Here is a 19,271-nt window from a genome sequence, read left to right on the forward strand (position 1 = left end):
TCGAGATATCTTAGCTTAGAGGAATATATTTACCAAATGTAATTTAGATCATTGACCCAATTTATGATTGAAACTTCTTGTTAATCCTAATTATCTAATTAATCAAGATGCACAAAAAATGAATCTGTTCCATACAAATTAACAAATCACATTAAGTTCTAGAAATTATGCTAAGATGAGTGTTTAACTTCCAATGTCTAATTAAACAATCAATATGATTTTTCTCTAGGTTGCTAGGAGCAGTCCTTTTTACCTATCTAACCTATTGCTTCCATTGGGATTAACTTATAAATATGTATCAAATATTACAAGTTAATCACAAAACATTAGAATCACACAACAAAATTATTAGGCGTCAATCAATAATTAAAATCATGCAATTTAATAAATTTGGATTAAAACCCATAGACAAGTTTGTATACATCACTAAATTGAAATCCCCAAAATTACATCAAGTTCTCCCGAATTCCTAAGTTAAGAAACAAAAATCTTACCTTCCCATGGAGGATGAGAAGTTACAATTCGGCATTACTCGATTAACTACTAAAGAAATGCCCAAAATACAAAGTGAAAGAGAAAAGAGAGGGGAAATTCGACTGGAGGCCGAAGGTGGACATATTTTTTGCCATAATGAAAAATTGATATTTATAGAGTAGCCTCGTAGTGTTGCAACGCTGCAAGTAACGTTGCAACACTGCACAAATGGAAAGTGGTAGCGCTACAACGCTACTCTACCTTGCAGCGTGCTTTTGTCTTCAATTCGTAACGTTGCAACGCTGCCCTGTTTTACCCAAAATAGGTAGCTACTACCTTATAGTGTTGTGCAACGCTCCGTCCAGGGGTATTTTCATCGGTTCACGTCCTTTTGAAGCCCAATTGCTCAAATTAGCTCCTAATTGCTCCAAATTAATCCCAAATAGCTCGTCGGGCTGATTCTACCTCGAAGATGCTCAATACCTACAAAATCATCAAATAAACACATTAAACATAGTAACGACCTAGAGTTAAGAAGAGAAAAATAACACATTTTCGGTGCTATCAAGAAGCAATCGAGGTAGAATTAAATTCACCTTCAAAATGTCAGGTTTTTAGACCAATAGTTCAAATACTAGAAGGTGTCAAACCTGTAGGATACAAATGGGTATTTATGAGAAAAAAAGTGAAAATAATGAGGTAACAAGATATAAAGCAAGATTAGTTGCCCAAGGTTTTTCACGAAAACTTGGTATTGATTATGAGGAGACATATTCTCTAGTGGTGGATGTAATTACCCTAAGATATTTAATTGGTCTGACTGTATATGAAAGTCAGGACATGCATCTTATGAATATAGTTATGACATACTTATATGGATTTGATAATGATATTTATACGAGAATCCTAGAAGGATTTAAAGTACCTGAAACATATAAATCAATTTCCCGAGAATTATATTAAATAAGTTACAGAGATCATTATATGGATTGAAATAATCAAGACGAATGTGGTACAAACGCATGAGTGGATATTTGTTGGAAGAAGAATGTCAAAATAATCTAATATCTCCATATGTTTTTATAAAGAAATTACAGTCAAGATTTACTATTATAACTGTATATATTGATGACTTAAATATAATTGAAACTTCTGAAGAGCTTTTAAAGGTGATAAAATATCTTAAGAAAGAATTTGAGAGAAAAGATCTTGAAAAAATAAAATTTTGCCTTGGTTTACAAATTGAACACTTGGCAGATGAGATATTTGTTCATCAGCCAACTTATACAGAAAAAGTTTTAAAAAGGTTCTATATGGACCAAACACATCCATTAAATATTCTAATGGAAGTCTGTTAATTGGATATAAAAAAAAGATATATTTCGACCTCGAGACGATAATGAAGAACTTCTTGGTCCCGAAGTACTATATCTTAGTGCAATTGGTGCACCTATATATCTTACTAATAATACAAGACTAGATATTGCATTTTTAATAAATTTATAAGTTAGATATAGTTCTTTTCTGACAAAAAGACATTGGGACAGAATTAAGCATACACTTCGTTATCTCCGAGGAATGATCGATATGTGTTTATTTTATTCAAATAAATCAAATTTTAATCTAGTTGGTTATGCAGATTCTGGATATTTATCTGATCCACATAAAGCTAGATCTCAAACAGGTTATCTGCTCACATGTGGAGGAACTGCTATATTATGGTGATTGGTGAAACATACCATAACGACCACTTCCTCAAATCATGTTGAAATTTTTGCAATTCATGCGGCTAATCGAAAATGTGTAGGATCAATAACTCAACACATTCATGAAACATGTGATTTGTTTTCGAATGAAAATCTTCCAACAATATTATACGAAAACAATACAGCTTGCATAGTCCAAATCAAAGGAGGATATATTAAAGAAGATAGAACAAAACATATTTCATTGAAGCTTTTCTACACTCATGATCTTGAAGAAAATGACATCATTATACAACAAATTTGTCTGAAGGATAACCTGACAGACGTATTTACAAACGCATTACCAACCCCAACTTTTGAAAAATTAGTGTACAATATTGGAATGCGGTGATTCAAAGATTTTAAGTGATGTTTTCGTGGGGAAGTAAATATATTGTATTTTTTTAGGAATATATATTATATGAAATATCTAAGGGGGAGTATTATAAATATTATGAAAATAGATGCCAAATGTTCCATGTCCTAAAAGTCATGTGTCATTCTTCATGTTGTCCACGTGTTTGTAATAATTCATGCTTGGTGTCTATGTAGGACCACATTCTACTTGCCAAATTACATATAAGCATTTGGTGGTTTAAAAATAGATGCACATTAGTGAAAATAGTAAGAGAATTTCATATATTTTCTATTTCCATTATTCTTATTTTCATAATTTTATAATTTAGTTATTTTATTATATTTTATCCATATTATATTCCTCCTCAATTTTATAACACAAATATTATTTTAGTGCATGTGTCACTGATGGCAATTTCAAAGTCATTATTTTGAAAACTACTTTTTTAAAGTTCACTATATGAGGGATATACACACATACACAAAACCAAATAAATCAAGACTTAGTCAAATTTGGTAGCTTATGTCATTTCATTTGACTTTAGTAGCAATGAGAATTTTTCTTAATTCTAAAAGAGAATCAATTTTTGTTGATTAAAATGTCACTATATATAGTAAATTAACAAAAATAATTAAAAAAAATTAGAATATGATGTTGATCCATTAAGAGAAAATCAAAACAAATAAAAAGAGAGAATAATTTGTGGAAATTTGAGATGTTGGATTACTTGTGAATTCAAACAAGAAATCATGATGTCATTTTCTGTTTTATTCCTTGACCTCCATTACATAATTTCCCTAATTTAACATTTATTTTTGTCTCATTGCCCTTTTGTCTTCCCTTTAAATTACATATAAATACAATTTATCTTGAAAATTTCTGGTAAAAAAATGGTTAATTCTATTTTAGAAAAGAGAAATTATTTTAAATGATAAAACTGTTAAAAATAATTTTAAATATAGCAAAATATTAGATTTAGTGATAGATGATAATAGTCTATCAGTGTTTATCATTGATAGACATTAACATTTTGCTATATTTATAAATATTTTAGTTCATTTTTCTATATTTGAAAATAACCCTATAAATAATATGGGACAACCATTTTAGGATTCATGTTTCTTAATTTTTCTTTTAAAAAAAATGTATATGTTTGGTAATCAATTTGATATTTTTTCTATTTAAATTAAAAATGAATTTTTATTAACAATACTTATGTTTCAATTATTTTAAATACTTGTTATGCATTTTAGAAGTCAAATAATATATTGTGTAGGGACTAGAGAGAAAAATGGAAACAAAAATCAGGAAGAAAATCAGAAATTTATGCCCATTTAGTGTCCTTTTGAATCCAGAGCTCCTCAGTCTCATCAGACTCTTAGAAAGGTTTGAATCAGAGAATGGAAAAGAGAGAAGGTAAGGGCAGAAGGAAAATAAAGCTTAAAATTGACAAAAAGTTAGTGAAAAGATGAGCCCTCTAAGTTTAGGATTGTAATTATGTAGCTTGGGCAAAGAGTTCACTGCTTTGTAAATTATGTAGTGAATGTCATCTCATGTTGTCACTTCTAATATACTAAGCTTTCATGATCCTCTAACTCGTTGATGCATAATGCCTGATTTATGCACTTTTGTTTGTCATATTTTGGTGCATTTTAATGTTTCTAGAATGCAAACTAGTTGAATCAGAGCAGATTCCTACATATGGCTTAGTTGAAACTCATGGCCTTCGTCTTCTAGGAAAGCGAACGATGCGTTTACGAGGTGTTAGTGGACTAAAATACCCTGACATGTAAACAATTAGCACTGCAAACACAAAGCCAACTGGGAATCCGATTCCTGCACCTAGCCAGGAAAACACCTGTTGTTTTTCTTCTTCCACTACTGGTTCTGTTGGTTGCTTGTCTTCTGGACATGGCTGTTGGATTTGAATTCCACATAAACCACTGTTGTTGGCATAGTAGCTCGGAATGTTCATGGTCGTCATTTGACCCCCAACTGGAATCCTGCCTGTGAGCTCGTTGTTGCTCACGTCAAGAACCGACAATGCTTGTAGATTGACTAATGATTCTGGGATTGGGCCTGTGAGCTTGTTGTGAGACAAGTCCAAGGTCTCCACATTTTCTAAATTCCCTAAACTTGATGGTATATTGCCAAAGAGCTTATTGTTTGCCAAGTTGAGAAGCTTTATCCCCTTCAAATTACCGATTGAAGTTGGAATCTCTCCGCTAAGATGGTTCCCTGACAAGTCCAACAATGCATAGATGTCCAGGCTAGGACTAGTTGGGAGTCCAAGAATTGACTTCTTCCAATTTACCTCCAAGTCAGTGAACTCAATACCGATGTTGAAGAAAGTATCAGAGAGAGATGAGAATGTTCTTGGTGTATCGATCATTCCCTTTAGCTCCCCTATCTCGGTCGGTATTTCTGATACTAAATCATTATTGGAGAGATCGACGATTTGTAGGTTATTAAGCTTGGACATGCTTTTTGGAATTGGACCTGTGAGAGAATTGTTTTTTAAACTCAGAATTTGAAGCGCAGGGAGTTCGGAAAGGAAGAAGTCAGACAATTCACCAGAGATATTGTTGTTATGGAGATCAAGGTGCTCGAGAAAGGTCCAGTTAGTTAAGTTCTTGGGTAAGCTTCCAGAAAATCTGTTATTGCTTAATGAAAGGAGCTTAGTTTGTTGAGGGAAGGTAGTTGGAATCTCACCTGTGAATTCATTTGAAGAGTAGTCTATGTATCCAAGAAATGCATCTGGATCAAAAACTGGGAGTTTGTGAGATAGTCTGTTTTTCGATAAGTCCAACAATAGTAGGCGATGGATTTTTGAGATCGATTTTGGGACTTCACCAGAAAAATTATTTCCAGACAACATTAGGAACATAATAGCATTGGCATTACCGATATTTTCAGGCAGTTCTCCAGAAAAGTTGTTCCTAGATAGGTCGAGCACAGACAGACTTAATGACTCAAAGAGACGAGGAGGAAGAGAACCTGAAAGCTGGTTGTCTGAGAGAATAATGGAACCAAGAGCCATTTTAGCCAACCATAGAGGAAAAGTTCCTTCTAGTTTGTTCTTACTCAAATCCAAGAAATTTAGAGTCTTCTGTGAAGAAATCCATTCTGGGACCTCTCCTGTGAGCCCACAGGACTTTAACGACAGTCGAGAAAGCATGTGCTTTGATTTTACGCTTTTAACGCTGTTGTTCCAAGTCATTAAATTGCCTCCAATCAGCAAGTCTACCAGCCCTTTCATATCGAACAACCATATCGGAACATGCCCTTCAAGTAAGTTGTTTTCCAATTCCAATTGTTCTAACTTTTCCATATGTTGTATTGATGTTGGAATTGTGCCAGTCAGATTGTTTTTACTCAAGGCTAGATACGTCAAGTTGGATAGACTGCCAATATCCGAAGGAATCCCCATTGTAAATTTATTGTCCCTCATATCCAGTGTCTCTAAAGATTTCAAATTGACAATGGAGGTTGGGATTTGGCCTACGAAATTATTGCCACGAATGAACAGTTTCTGCAACATTTTCAGGTTGCCGATTTCCTCGGGAAGTTCTCCGCTAAGAGAATTGCTATCCAACTTCAACACTCTCAAGTTCCCAAGAAATCTCACTTCTGAAGTTAAAGCTCCACTGAGCAAATTGTTGCTCATGTCGAGATATTGAAGGTATCGTAGACGATACAATTGTGGAGGAATTGAACCACTGAACTTATTCTGATTTAGATTAAGAAAAACCATCCTACTTAGATTACCAAACCCGACTCCTGAGATTCCGCCCTCAAAGAAGTTCGAAGACAAATCGAGTAACATCAAGCTTCGTATGGTGAAAAGTGGCATCAATGCCTTACCATCAAGTGGCAATGGATCATCAGCAATCCTCGAAGCAAGAGAGTAAAGATTGAGACCTTGAACCATCCTCGAGCGAGAATCTGGAGAAGAGCAGACAACTCTATCCCAATGGCAGCAATCCGAAGTCGAATTCCATGAGTCCAAATAGGAGAAGAGAGGGACGGAACTATTGGGAGAAATTGTAGTAGAGAGAAGGGAGTCTTTGAAAAGGAGGAGGGCTTGTTTTTGCTGATCAGGACATGAAAAAATACGAGGGATGAAGAAGAAGAACACTACGAATTGGATATGAATATGCAGGAAATGCAGATCTGCCATGGATGCAACTGAAGAAAGCTTCAAGTGAGAAGAGAAGATACTTTCTATGGAGTACTTAAAAATTCTGATATGTTCATACCTTTTATATACAGGGAGGAGGAAACTATAGATGATGAGTGGTGGTTTCATAAGTATTTTATATACCAAAATTCAAAGTCAATGGCCAATGTGAATGGCCAGTGATTGAGGGAGAAGTGTGGAAAAATGACAATATGTTGAATATGACACTTGTAAATGGAAAATGGTGAGATTTTAGAGTTGATTATTTGTGGATGGAGACCAATCTATGAAAGTGACATGGTAGGGTATGGGAAAAAAAATATTCCAATACTAACTAGAGTGGGCCATCTGGATGTTTTTATCAATATTTAACAAAAAAAAAAAAAAAAAAAAACCCAAAATTGAGAAACTATTTTTTTTTTTGAAAAAATTACTAAGAATTTAACTCTTTTATTTAAGAAATATGAAAATATTGTAAAAAAAAATTATAGAAAATAGGCTGAATTTTAAAAAATAAAAAAACCAAATGGTCAAAAATGGGATCTCAATTTCCAAAATTTTTGTATAATTTTAGAAATATTTTTAGAAGAAGTAAGATAGAAGAAATAGGAAAAGGTACAAAATACTTTTAATTTTAAAAAATTGGAAACAAAAAACAAAAAATAGGCCAAATGGCTACTTTGATTTAACCTATGAAATAAATGTGGGGCGAGAGAATATGGCACTTTTATCTAACTTAAAGTACCTGTTTAACTTCTCCAATACTTTAATGGTATATTTACCAAATTGAAATAATTTAGGTCTCTCCTTTGCAACAAAAAAGAAAAAAAAAATCTAATAATTTGATTTTTAACTTTAGAAATTTAAGCTTATAAATTCTACTTTCACCTCTAAATTTTATGTATGTTATTACAAAAAATGAAAATTAAAGAATAAATGGTTACCAAACGAGTCCGAAGCTTGTGAAATACCGTGTGTCAAATTATATGTTTAGTCCTTAAATTTTGAAGTTTGTAACTATTTAGTCATATTTTCAACCGTATTTAATAAGTCCTTAAATTTTAAGTTTTATGCAAAATAGGTCATTTTAAGTTGTGTCTAATAAATCTGTGACATTCTAAATTTTTAAGTATTATCGATTTGTTAGGTATAAATTCTATGTCCAGATTTTTTGAAATGCAAAGGTCCAAGCTTTTTTTTTTTTGGAAATCATTAGATTTTTTCTTTTTAAGTTTCTAAAAATTAAGTCTATAAGCACTTCTTTTACCTCTAATTTTTTTGCTTTGTAATATATTTTTAACCAATATTTAAAAAACCAAACCAATTTTTGAAAACTAAAATAAAGTAAATTTAAAAATTTTATTTTTGTTTTAAGGACTCAACTATAGTATTCAACCCATTTATTTAAGAAAGATGAAAATCATTATTAGAAATTGAAAGGAAATAGACTTAATTTTAAAATTGAGAACATAGACCTTGCTTCGTAACCATCTTATTTTTGGTTTTTTGTTTTTGAAAATTAATCTTATTGACATTATGTTCACCTCCTAATATCTTCCGTTCTTTATCTACTTTTTTACTAATGGTCTAAAGACCAAGCTAAATTTTGAAAACTAAAAAAAGTCTTTTAAATATTTATCTTTGTTTTTGGAATTTGATTCAACCATTGTACTATGTAAATCATTGTACAAAATGGAAAGGAAATAAGCTTAATTTTTAAACATAAAAAATAAAAAATGAAATAGTTACCAAAAGGAGCCTAAATGATTACAAATAACCTTAAGGACTAAATTTGTTATAAAGTTTTAATCCTATTTTGATCCTTAACAGAATGGCGAAGGTGGCTGTATTTTTAGATAATCGAGCACTAAATAGTTTGACTAAAATGCCAAATAAACTGATCAAATTTAGGGTTCTAATTTATTTTCTTGTCAACTGAGCTCCTTTTTATTCCATCATCTTCTTTTAGAGCTACTCTACTTTGAAGGTTGATTTTGAAGTGTACAAAGGAATGACGGCGACAATAACTGGAAAAGATGGAACAATGTAACCGGCTTCGACACAAATTAGAGTAAGAAGATGAAGACGACGATGAAATTACAATCGTTCAAGTAAAATAAAAATTTACTCAATTCAGGCATAACGTAAATTAAAATCTCTGTCAAAATTGTAGTCGAAAACTCGCCAAAATCTATGGAGGAAAAAAAAACTTAAACAAAAGTGAAGAAAAAAAATCATTGATTTCCTTTTTTTTCTTTTTCTTTCCATTTTTCAAAATTCAACTCTCCTACGCCTCCCCCTACAGTTTCACATAAATTTCCTTTTTTTAAATACTATCTTTCTTTTTATTTCTTTTATAAAAAAACTCTACCCTATTTTTTTTTTTCCAAATTGGAATCTACAAGCAAATAAGATGAAAATAAAGTAAAATCAATGGAGTGAATTAAATAAATCCAATCCATATAGAAAATAAACTCTAAAAAGGAAAAAAATGTTACCACAATGAATCACAAAACTGGGATCATTAAAAAAAGGGTTGGAAGGAAGAGAGGAAAAAAAGATCTTAATGAATCACAAAAATATCCCAAATTTAAAGAGACACAGTAATTAAACACTCTATAGGGATGAAATTGTGTAGGGTACGTGTTGAGGAACTGAAGTAGAATGTCAACATCGAACTAGCCAAAATGTAAATGAAACTATTGATTTACAGCCTAGACATCTACAAATACAACCCAGTTCACCGTTTGGTTAAAAGTTGATAGATTCTTAACACTAGAGACCAAAATAGACATTATTTTAAATTTCAGAGATCAAAATAGAATAAAATTTAAACTTCAAGGACCAAAACAGAATTTAAATCGTTACAACAAACGAAAAAAAAAAAAAAGAAAACCATATGGATTATATAACAGATATAAGGCAATTTCTAACTCATTTTTAGAAACAACATGCAAACGTTTTTTTCGTTCTGAAAAAGTTTCAACATTCAGCCCACCAAACAGTCTTCAAATTTCTATTAATTTAATCTGAAATCAAAATTTTCATGAAGTCAATGCTATCAAGTGTATTTTAGTCATTTTTTCTTCCCTTGCACATGACTAAGTGAATAATCTAATATAAAATGGACAAAATATATTAATTTTCACGAAATTCATGTTTGAATCTATAAGAATTGACAAGATTTGAACATCTATTGTTTGGTAACAATTTTAGTTTTCATTTCCCAATTTTGAGAGATGCATAAGCTCAAATTACTATTGAAATCCCCATCAAGTTTCAAAAACTAAAAATGGGCTATTAAAATATGCTTTTTTTAGGTGTCTATTATAATTATTTAATACAAAAAAAAGTTCTTTTTTGGTAGCCATTTTTTTTTTTGAATTTCTAGAAAAGAAAAACAAAATGACTAATTAAACTAAACTTTATGATGGATTATCAAAAAATCCCAACTTTTAATTTGGAAAAAAAAAAAGAAAAAAGGAAATCAAAAGACCAAATCAATCAACAATGAGCAAAGTTCACTTTAAAAAAAACAATAATAAATTTGTAAACACTATTTTCACCATGTGTTTCTTTGTTTTACATTTATTTCCTAAAAGCATAGTCAAAATCTAAATTAAATTTCAAAAACTAATGCTCCGGCTATTTGATATCGATTTTTAGTTTATGAAAATTAAGTTTAATATCACTTTCATATATGTTTTTTTCATAGATTTTTGGATTGTTTTAAAAATCAAAGTCAAGTTTTGAAAACCAAGAAAAGTAGTTTTAATAAAGTAGTTTTTGTTTTCGAAAATTGGTTAAAAATTCAAATGTTTATATGAGAAATATGAAAACCACGAGTAAAAAATGGTGAGAAAACAAATACATTTTTAAAAAACAAGAAGTCAAATGGTTACCAAACGAAGTTATACTTTCAAAAGCTTGTTTTATATAAAGAATTTATTAAAAAAAAAAAAAAAAAAAAAAAAACTAAAATATTTCTATGAGAAGCAAAAGATATACAAAAGATTTAGTGAGAAAACAAACATAATTTTTAAAAGCAAAAAACTAAAGATTAAGAGTCTTGTTTAGTAACCAATTCATTTTAGTTTTTAGTTTTAGAAATTTATGTTTATTTCTTCAAATTTTCCTACCATGGTTTTCACTTCTATTATAGAAACTGATTTTCTTGAGTTTTCAAAACTCGGCTTGAGTTTTAAAAACACGGGTACAATATTTTCAAAACGAGGCCAAAGATTTTAAAAGTAGTTTAAAAAGAAACATGATAGATTAAAGAGATTCAATAGTAAGCAAGCATAATTTTACAAAAATAGAAAATAAAAAATCAAAATCGTTCTACCTCTACTAGTCTTATCAACCCAAGCATGTAAGAGGAAACAAACAATTCAGTATTCATTGAAAGAACCATGATCAACACAATTGCAACTTGAAAAGAGAGTAAAAAAGGCAGAACAATAAACAGAGCCCAAATTGCTATAATTCACAGGAGTGATAATTACATAGCCCAACCAAAAAAGATAGCACAGTACAAAGCTACCTCAGTTCCTCAAACCAAAAAAAGCCTCTCTCCTATCTCACACATTTACCCTTCTTCTACATGCATTGAGTTTCAAAAATAGAATCCCAACAAATGTACAACACTCCATATATTCCCCCTCTATACCTTCACCTCTTTATTTACTTTGCCGAATAAACGAAAAAGAAAAAAAAAACAAAAAAAATAACATGGCCAACGAGCCAAACGACTGACCGACGTTTACGCATCCTAAATTTTTATCCAAAACAACAATTAGGAGTGAAGATATGGATGTCTTCACCTTTGATAAGTTTCTTTCCAGGTAGACCTGGCCTAAACTCTTTTTACCAAAAGAAAGTACTAGAGGAAAACAAATATTTTAGTTATTTTCTTACCAAGACGAAATGATTACTAGAAGCAGTCTCGTAACTGGTTAATTAGATTTTCCAACTATTGCGAGGACTTTCTTCCCGTATGGACTCGTCCTAAGTACAGGAACGTGTGGCCTTATTGCTTCCACCAATTTAGTATGAAGAGTACCCTGCATAGCAAACAAGCAAACATTGTTATAACTACATTAGTAATCAGTTTGACAATCAATTGTAGAAAAGTGCAGCAGTTGGGCACTATAATATAAAACAAAATTTGGCATTTTACATTAGAATTTCCCTAGCTCCCAAGTATTAGGATCTTGTAGTAAACACTATTCTTTTGGTTGAAAAGAAATCAACCAATCTTCTAAGAAAAAAATTTGCTAGTGGTTCAAAAAAATTTGTTGACTTCTCGATCAATGGTATATGTCCAAACTAATTGAGTTATACTCAAGTTGGCAGATTTTTTCTAATTTTTCTTAACAATCAATTCTAGTTGGAGGTCTTTATTGTAACCAGATCAGCAAATTCTATAGGTTATAGATGGTAGGAGGTTGAAGCATAGGATGTCTAGTGTTCTAACTTTATTGTAACGTTTCAAAATAAAATTCTGAAAATTTCTAAGTAGTACTATGTTCTCTAGTTATCGAATTATCTACTATGTAGCAGCGGCTACACAAAAAAAATTAACCTAGAATTTCACACATTTCTCATCCACAGATACCAGAAGGAAAAGGGAAATCTTGGCCCTGCTTACCTCAGTATTATTCAATGCCGTTTGAATTGCATAATTGCCATATGGGTCCTGCATGATTTTATCAAATCGTGGATCGTTCATCAATTCAAGCACAATTTTAGCAAGTTGTCCTCCATCTGCAAATTGCAGGCATTTTTCGACGACGTTACTACTATACTTCTGCATGGATAAGTCCCCATAATTACCCTCCAGCTGTTTGAGTATAGCTTCTGTAGCCCATCGAAGATTAAGCTTGAGGATGAATTGCACAACATAGTTCCTGTATATAATTAAATTTAGTGCAATATCTGTCAATTCTACTTCATAACTCCAAATCAGCTCCAATATTCATATTGGTGTCGAATATACACATCTCCATAATGCAGTCAAGAGACATAAAAAAATCATCAACTTTTAAGTCGAAATTATCCAAGCTTCTACAAATGAAGTTTTTCCGTAATTTATATGACTGGAAAACTGAAAAAGAAAAGAATAAAACAAGATTTTCTGATCTGGGAATAGCCAAATAGAAACGAGAAAAGACAAAAAGAGAGTGATTGAATTCAGAAATTCTTAAATGATCCAACAAAGATTACATAATCCTGTGGCTATGCAAAGAAAAGAATTCTTAATATTCATACTCATTTTAGATCAATGAAAGAAAGAGTTGATAAATCCAGGTAGCACTTTCTTGAACCCAAATGTTTTTCCTTTCCCTAGGCGTTTGCCAAAAGATTTGCCTGATTATTTTTGCCAGGTGCATATCCATTGTTTAATAGTTTCCATTTGCATAAACCAAAACAGGACATGCGGTTAAATATACAAGAGAAAAGAGTTTGATTTGTTATAATATATTATAGGGAGTGAAATAATCAAACATGGCCACTAAAATAAATGGTTTATATACTACTTTGATCTATGTACTTTCAATTTTGGTTCATTTAACCCTTGTACTTTCAAAATGTTCATTTGCATCTCTATACTTTTGGTTTTGGTTCATTTTACTCCTTGTACTTTCAAAATGTCCATTTTGTTCACCGTACTTTTGAAAAGTAACCACTTTGATCCCTATCTAAAAAAATTTAACATAGGTTTAATACACAATTTATGGCGACATTTAAAATAATTTAGTGAATGAACTTTTATGTTAAAATTTCAAATGAAATAAAGGCACTAACATGGTCAGTATTTTTAAGTATGAGGCCCACAGCGAACATTTTGACACTAGAGAAACCACATGAATATAAGTTAAAAATACAAAAACCAAAATGAAAAATAAACATTTTAAAGTTACAAGGACCAAAATGAACAAAACAGAAAGTACAAAGAACAAAGTAAAATTTAAACTAAAAAACAGGATTAGGTAAAAAAAGGAAAGAAAGGTAGAGCATAAAATTACCCATATTGATCTTGGGAAATAACCAGCGCATTTTGGGTGATCTCATTGATTAAATTATCTCGATCTGCACTATCGGAACAACTGAGGCATTTTTGAAGTACACAACAACCGTGGCGATCAGTTGCAAGATCGACACAACTATTTCTGGCAGCATCAAACAATAACTGCAGAGAAAGCCATAACTGGAATTAATTTGTTGTTTCACGGAAATCATTCTACAAAATGAACCTTTCTCAATAGCAAAAACCACTTAGGATGAAGAGCAGAAGGGGTTACACATGCTAGGGTTAAAAAGGTTAATGAGTCCAGCAACAACAAATCATATCTACTTCAATTTCACCAAATTTGACCCCAAAACAAAAAGGTTCAACCATCTATATGGCTAGAAATGATATTCTGTTCTGTAACAACAGTTGAACTGGAAAGACAGCAGGTTCAAGTCTAGGAAGATTGTGGATGATTGATATAATATCCCTTTACCAGTTACCATATGGGTTCTAATAAAACAATATGAGGATCTAAGGAAATCATTGACATAAAAAAATATAGAGAGAAACTGCATACCACGAGGGAGGGAGCACAAGAATTTGAGAAAAAATAAATCTTCAAGAAAAATTGGTAGTAGATGCAAGAACACAAGAGCAACAACACCATTAACAATGAAATCAACAACAAAAAGAGAGAAAGAAAAAGAGATATTCTCTTGTTAGACATGCAATGAGTCTTATTACCACAAATTTTCTAGAGCATAAATTAGGTTCTAATCCACCTGCTCATTTTTAAATGATGAAGTGAAGAACGTGGGATCCTGAAATATTCATCCTTTAGGAAAAATTATTAAGCAAAGAATCAACGGGCGATAGATGCACAATAAATGAATTAATGCAGTCTAATGACACCCAACTTCTAATCTGAATCTTCTCACTAGCAAGTAAAAAACCAAAAGTCTAAAATAGTCATTCAAGCATCATATGATGAATATTTAAGTGTTTAACTTATCATAAACTCTCTACAATGTTCCACTCAGCTGACTCTATAACATATTCACATCTTTATTTTCTTTGCAAATATAAAGATATGGATAATAAATGTTTACTTTGGAAAGGGCTGAGAAAGCTCTGGGGGAAATCAAAAGATTGAAAGGAAGTAGAAAGCTTGGAAAATATTTAAGAGTGTCTTCCCCCTACTCGCTACTACTCCCAACAAGTTGTACTCATGCTCTCAGATTTTCCATTAAATCCTTTCCTCATACACCAACTTCCTTCTAAATTCCTTGCTTCATGTCATTCTACCCTTCGAACTATTTCCTTTTAAAAATTTGCTGCTACTTGCGGTAATACTAACTAAATATCGTGTACGACCTCAGCAACCAGAAAATACCCTAGGCTGTCCTTCCTTCTCCCCTCACAGATAAACTAAGTAAAAGGCCTATCAAAGACTTTTGAAGACTATGTTTCTTCTTGAATGGGAAATAACCAAAGGAACAATTTGAAAGAGAATGGCAAAGATCTCCAGAAAGATGAACTAAAAGAGAAAAGAAAGTCAAACAAAAAAGATTACTTTGTTGCATCACACATGGAATTTATTTTGCAATTTCCTATGATTAAACAGATACTGTTGGCCTTCTTCTTTGTCTAAACTCTAAACTACGGATGAAAATGTGAGCACCTTCTCACTTGAAACAGACGAACTCAAAGAAACAGATCTAGAAAATATAGTCCTCACCTCACGGCAACTAGGCATTAAATAATCAAGGCAATGTTGCGCCACATGGTTGCCGTTTATGTTTTTCATCAGAGTCACTATACCAGACTTTAAAGCTGAGACAATCATGTAAACTTGCTCTTGGGTTTTAAGAGTTTCAATAACCTTCTGAATAGCACGAGTCCTGTGTTTAAGATAGAAAATAGTAGAAGAAAATTAAAAAACAATAAAAGGAAATATAATGACGTCAATAAATGCTCATGTTTGACCTGTGAGGTATAGAAAATGACAGGAAAAGAGCATACCCATGCATGTCACATGAAATTATAACAAGTTCACCATGGTTCTGTGTAATTCTACGTAGGATTTGCATCCTCTGATTGTCATTGCAAACTTCAAGCAGCTTCTGTACTAGATAATTTCCAAAAGCATCTACCATGAGGTCAACAATATGATCGATGATTTCATTGAAAATCTTCTCAATATCTTCATCAGTACCCTCCATAAATTTTCGTTGCAAGAAACGACAACCATGTTGGTCTTTAGCCATGAGAAATATTCTACCCCTGACTTCATCAACAGAGTTAAATCTCTCAGGCACTAACTTAAGATTTGCGGATTCTGAGTACAAAGCAGAGGAGTGATCACGACACATGCATTCAGTAGCTGTTGAAAAATTATTGTGCCGAACACAGCTATTTGAGCGGAGGAATCTATTTTGGTTGACATGATTGGCTGATTTATCAGCACCAATAGACATAAACCTCAAAGCATCAGCAGTGTTCAGTCCAGGATTCCTTCCAAGCATCTTTCTAGGAAAGGAAACTTTCTCCATACCTTGAATTGTGTCCATATAATGTGTTCCAAAAACAGAATTTAACTGGTTTGAACCCCTACGAAATGCACTCGCTTTCCATGATGGTTCATGATTAGACTGTTCAGGATGGTGAGCAATTGGAAACTCATAATATTGCTGCTTACGATTCTGACTTGAAAGCCTACTTGCAATGTTCTCATGTTGTTGAATTGGAAGCAGACGTTCCAATTGCTGATTATGAAGATGCTGCAGATATGGGTGCTGCTCATGCATCCTGTACAACTGGTCCTCCTCAGCATAATTCCAACCAATTTGACGAAGATTCATCTGTTGTGGATGTATGCAACGTCGCCCATTGTGGAAAACTTGCTGTCTTTGAGATGCAATGGGGAACTGCGAATACGGAGCAGGCACATTAGCCACCTCATGAGTTAGATGCGTAGTAGGGGAAGAAGTCTCAAATGGCTGAAGCTGACCAAGCTGCCACTTCTTGTACTGTTCAGGTATATGTCTGGAAGGAGAGTTTTGGTGGCCAAGTCTTGTCGAATGAGGATCGTGAACACCATTAGTCAAGTGATTTGAGGAGCTCCAAGCAGCTAACACTGCTGGATCCATAGTCTGTAATGGTTTATTCAAGTTGTCTGAGTAATGGTCCTCCAATAGAATGGCATGAGACTTCCAAGCACGCCCCGTCATCTCATCACCAAAGTTTAACTTTTCAAATGCAAGTGCCAAGGACTGGTCGCCTGATACAGAATTTTGCCTAGTTGAAATTTGATCCATAGATGATTGCTGGAGATTACTCATAGATATATTTCCATCCATCAAGTTCTCATTGGTATGAAAATCTCTAATGGAAGACTCTTCAAAGAAACTCACAAATATTGATGACAAGCGTTCTTCAGGATCTGCATTACCAGATGCAAAATTAGGAAACTGATTGCTAATAAAATTCGCAAGGTCCTCAAATTCTATTTCATTAGTCATCTCTTCCATTGTTGTAAGTAACTCACAAAAACTCACAATATGCCAAAAGGTAACAAGAAACCCCTCACTTAAACAATAAATGATATAGTGCCACAAAAAGTTTCTAACCTCAGCCTGCCAAGCAGCAAAACGCACAAAGTTTTTAGTATCGAAGATCAGATCATAATTTGAACAAATTTCCAACCTACATTGCAGAAAAACAAACCAATGACTGTTATCCCACATCCCAGATAAAAGAACAATGAAATCTTGAACCATACCCAACAATCACAATCAAATCACCTAACCCACAAGTTTGTCACGATCGCCCACTAAAATAGTGTACCCTTCATTCGCAGTCAAAATAAAACATTCAGATTACATTAAAAAAACAAAATTCTTCTTAATATCAGTCAACTCCTACACAATGTCAACAAGTAAAAGATAACAAAACAAGAAAAAAAATCAACAATAACACCAACACAACAGTAACCAAAACAATCAAAACAATCAAAACAACAAATGCAGGAAAGGAAAACACACACACACACAAACACACAAAGAAACAAATAGACACAGAAAAATCCCAAAACAAAACCAAATAATCCTCGATCATCAAAATCAAGAACAGGGTCATAAACTCACAGACCTTGATCAACAAAATCAGTATCGCAAGAGCTCCCAAAACACAAAAAAGAGAGAAAAGGAGAAAAGGGATGAATCATAACTAACCCAATAAGCGATGAGAGAAAACAAGAGACCCACGTCAGAGAAAACGCATCAGTGAGGGAAAAAGACGAAAAGGGGGCAAAATGTAGAGGAAAAGGAAGAGTTTTTTATCAAAGAAGTTGGAAAATAAAATGTGGGTTTTCCATGAATGATCGAATAGAATAGAAAAGGGGTGTAGGTGAAGAAGAAGAAGAAGAAGAAGAAGAGAGGCGGCGTGAAGAGGAAGAGAATGAGAAGGGATTAAAGAAGGAGAAATTATAGGAAAAATAAAGAGAGATTGGCAAAAATATCAAAAGGGGGAGAGTAATCAAGTAACCTGCATGGATTTGGAGTGTTACGTTTTCAATTGTTTCTTCCTTTTTAATTTTTCTTTTGAATTTTTTGATTCTTTATTTTATTTTCTTCCTCTCTCACTCTCTGTGTGTGAGCCTATACTTTTGGGTTTTGTTTGTTTTTGGGTATTGTTGGAGTCATCAAAATCAAACACAACAAATTTTTTATTTTTATTTTTTTATCTTTTAAAATTAATGTTTTTTCGAATATTTTATATGAACAAAGATTTCATATTATTCTAATGTTTGACTCTAATTATGAAAAAAAATTAAATATAAATTTGTTTAATGAGACGTTATAATTCACCTAATATAAAGTTCGTACTCTCTCAACTAGATTTTGTATTTTAAAAAAGAAAATTTGATCTTTTATGAGATATTAAGATTTGGATTGTTAGCTGTATCTTAGAAGATTTTTATATATACACTAAATTTCAATATTATTCTAATGTTGATAAAAAAAAAAATCTAGCCTAAATTTATATAAGATTATCGATTTCAATCTTATCAAATTGTATCTCAAATTTAGATAAATTTTTAATTTTAATTATAAACTTTGTTTCGTCTCACTCAAAATATTGTTATAATACTTTTCTTTTATGATTTATAAAATAGGTGTATGAACAAAATCTACAAAATTTTAGATAAAATAACATTAGAGAAATTGTTTTTGCTAAAGTTTATGAATTTTGATAAAGTTATTTAAATAGTTAATTTTTGCATTGATCAAATTTTTTTTAAAAGTTATTTTTTTAATTGAAATTAATGAGTTTATAATTTTTTTATATAGTTTATTTATGAATAAAATAGCGAACCAACGGACTATGAAATTGTTATATAAGGTTAGGATAAAACTGAAAGTTTAAGTCTAAAATTGATTTTTTTCCTTATATTTTGAAGAGGAAAATATTTTTAAAATGGTTTTGTTGGATGTTATT

The 19,271-nt window shown here is 32.0% G+C and overlaps 2 protein-coding genes across 4 annotated transcripts; both read right to left on the reverse strand.

Moving 5' to 3' along the window:
* Positions 1 to 3,859: 3,859 nt before the first annotated feature.
* Positions 3,860 to 6,993, reverse strand: LOC120070785 (receptor-like protein 46). Its single transcript, XM_039022671.1, has one exon. It carries the CDS (start codon positions 6,884 to 6,886, stop codon positions 4,295 to 4,297), a length of 2,592 nt encoding a protein of 863 aa, XP_038878599.1. The 5' UTR covers positions 6,887 to 6,993; the 3' UTR covers positions 3,860 to 4,294.
* Positions 6,994 to 11,233: 4,240 nt separating this feature from the next.
* On the reverse strand, positions 11,234 to 18,390 carry LOC120070858 (pumilio homolog 12-like). Of its 3 annotated transcripts, XM_039022751.1 has the most exons (7): positions 18,005 to 18,390; positions 17,402 to 17,477; positions 15,795 to 17,214; positions 15,511 to 15,673; positions 13,786 to 13,949; positions 12,408 to 12,666; positions 11,234 to 11,820 (listed from the first exon to the last, which is right to left on the reverse strand). In XM_039022751.1, the coding sequence occupies exons 3-7, from the start codon at positions 17,129 to 17,131 to the stop codon at positions 11,713 to 11,715; spliced, it is 2,031 nt and encodes a 676-aa protein (XP_038878679.1). In that variant the 5' UTR covers positions 17,132 to 17,214; positions 17,402 to 17,477; positions 18,005 to 18,390; the 3' UTR covers positions 11,234 to 11,712. The 3 variants fall into 3 exon arrangements, with proteins under 3 accessions (XP_038878679.1, XP_038878680.1, XP_038878678.1); XM_039022752.1 differs by lacking the exon at positions 17,402 to 17,477; XM_039022750.1 differs by lacking the exons at positions 17,402 to 17,477; positions 18,005 to 18,390 and having other exon boundaries at positions 15,795 to 17,302.
* Between the last annotated feature and the right edge of the window lie 881 nt (positions 18,391 to 19,271).

The sequence above is a fragment of the Benincasa hispida genome, chromosome 2 (genome assembly GCF_009727055.1).
Source record: "Benincasa hispida cultivar B227 chromosome 2, ASM972705v1, whole genome shotgun sequence".
In the NCBI taxonomy this organism is placed as follows: Eukaryota; Viridiplantae; Streptophyta; class Magnoliopsida; order Cucurbitales; family Cucurbitaceae; genus Benincasa; species Benincasa hispida.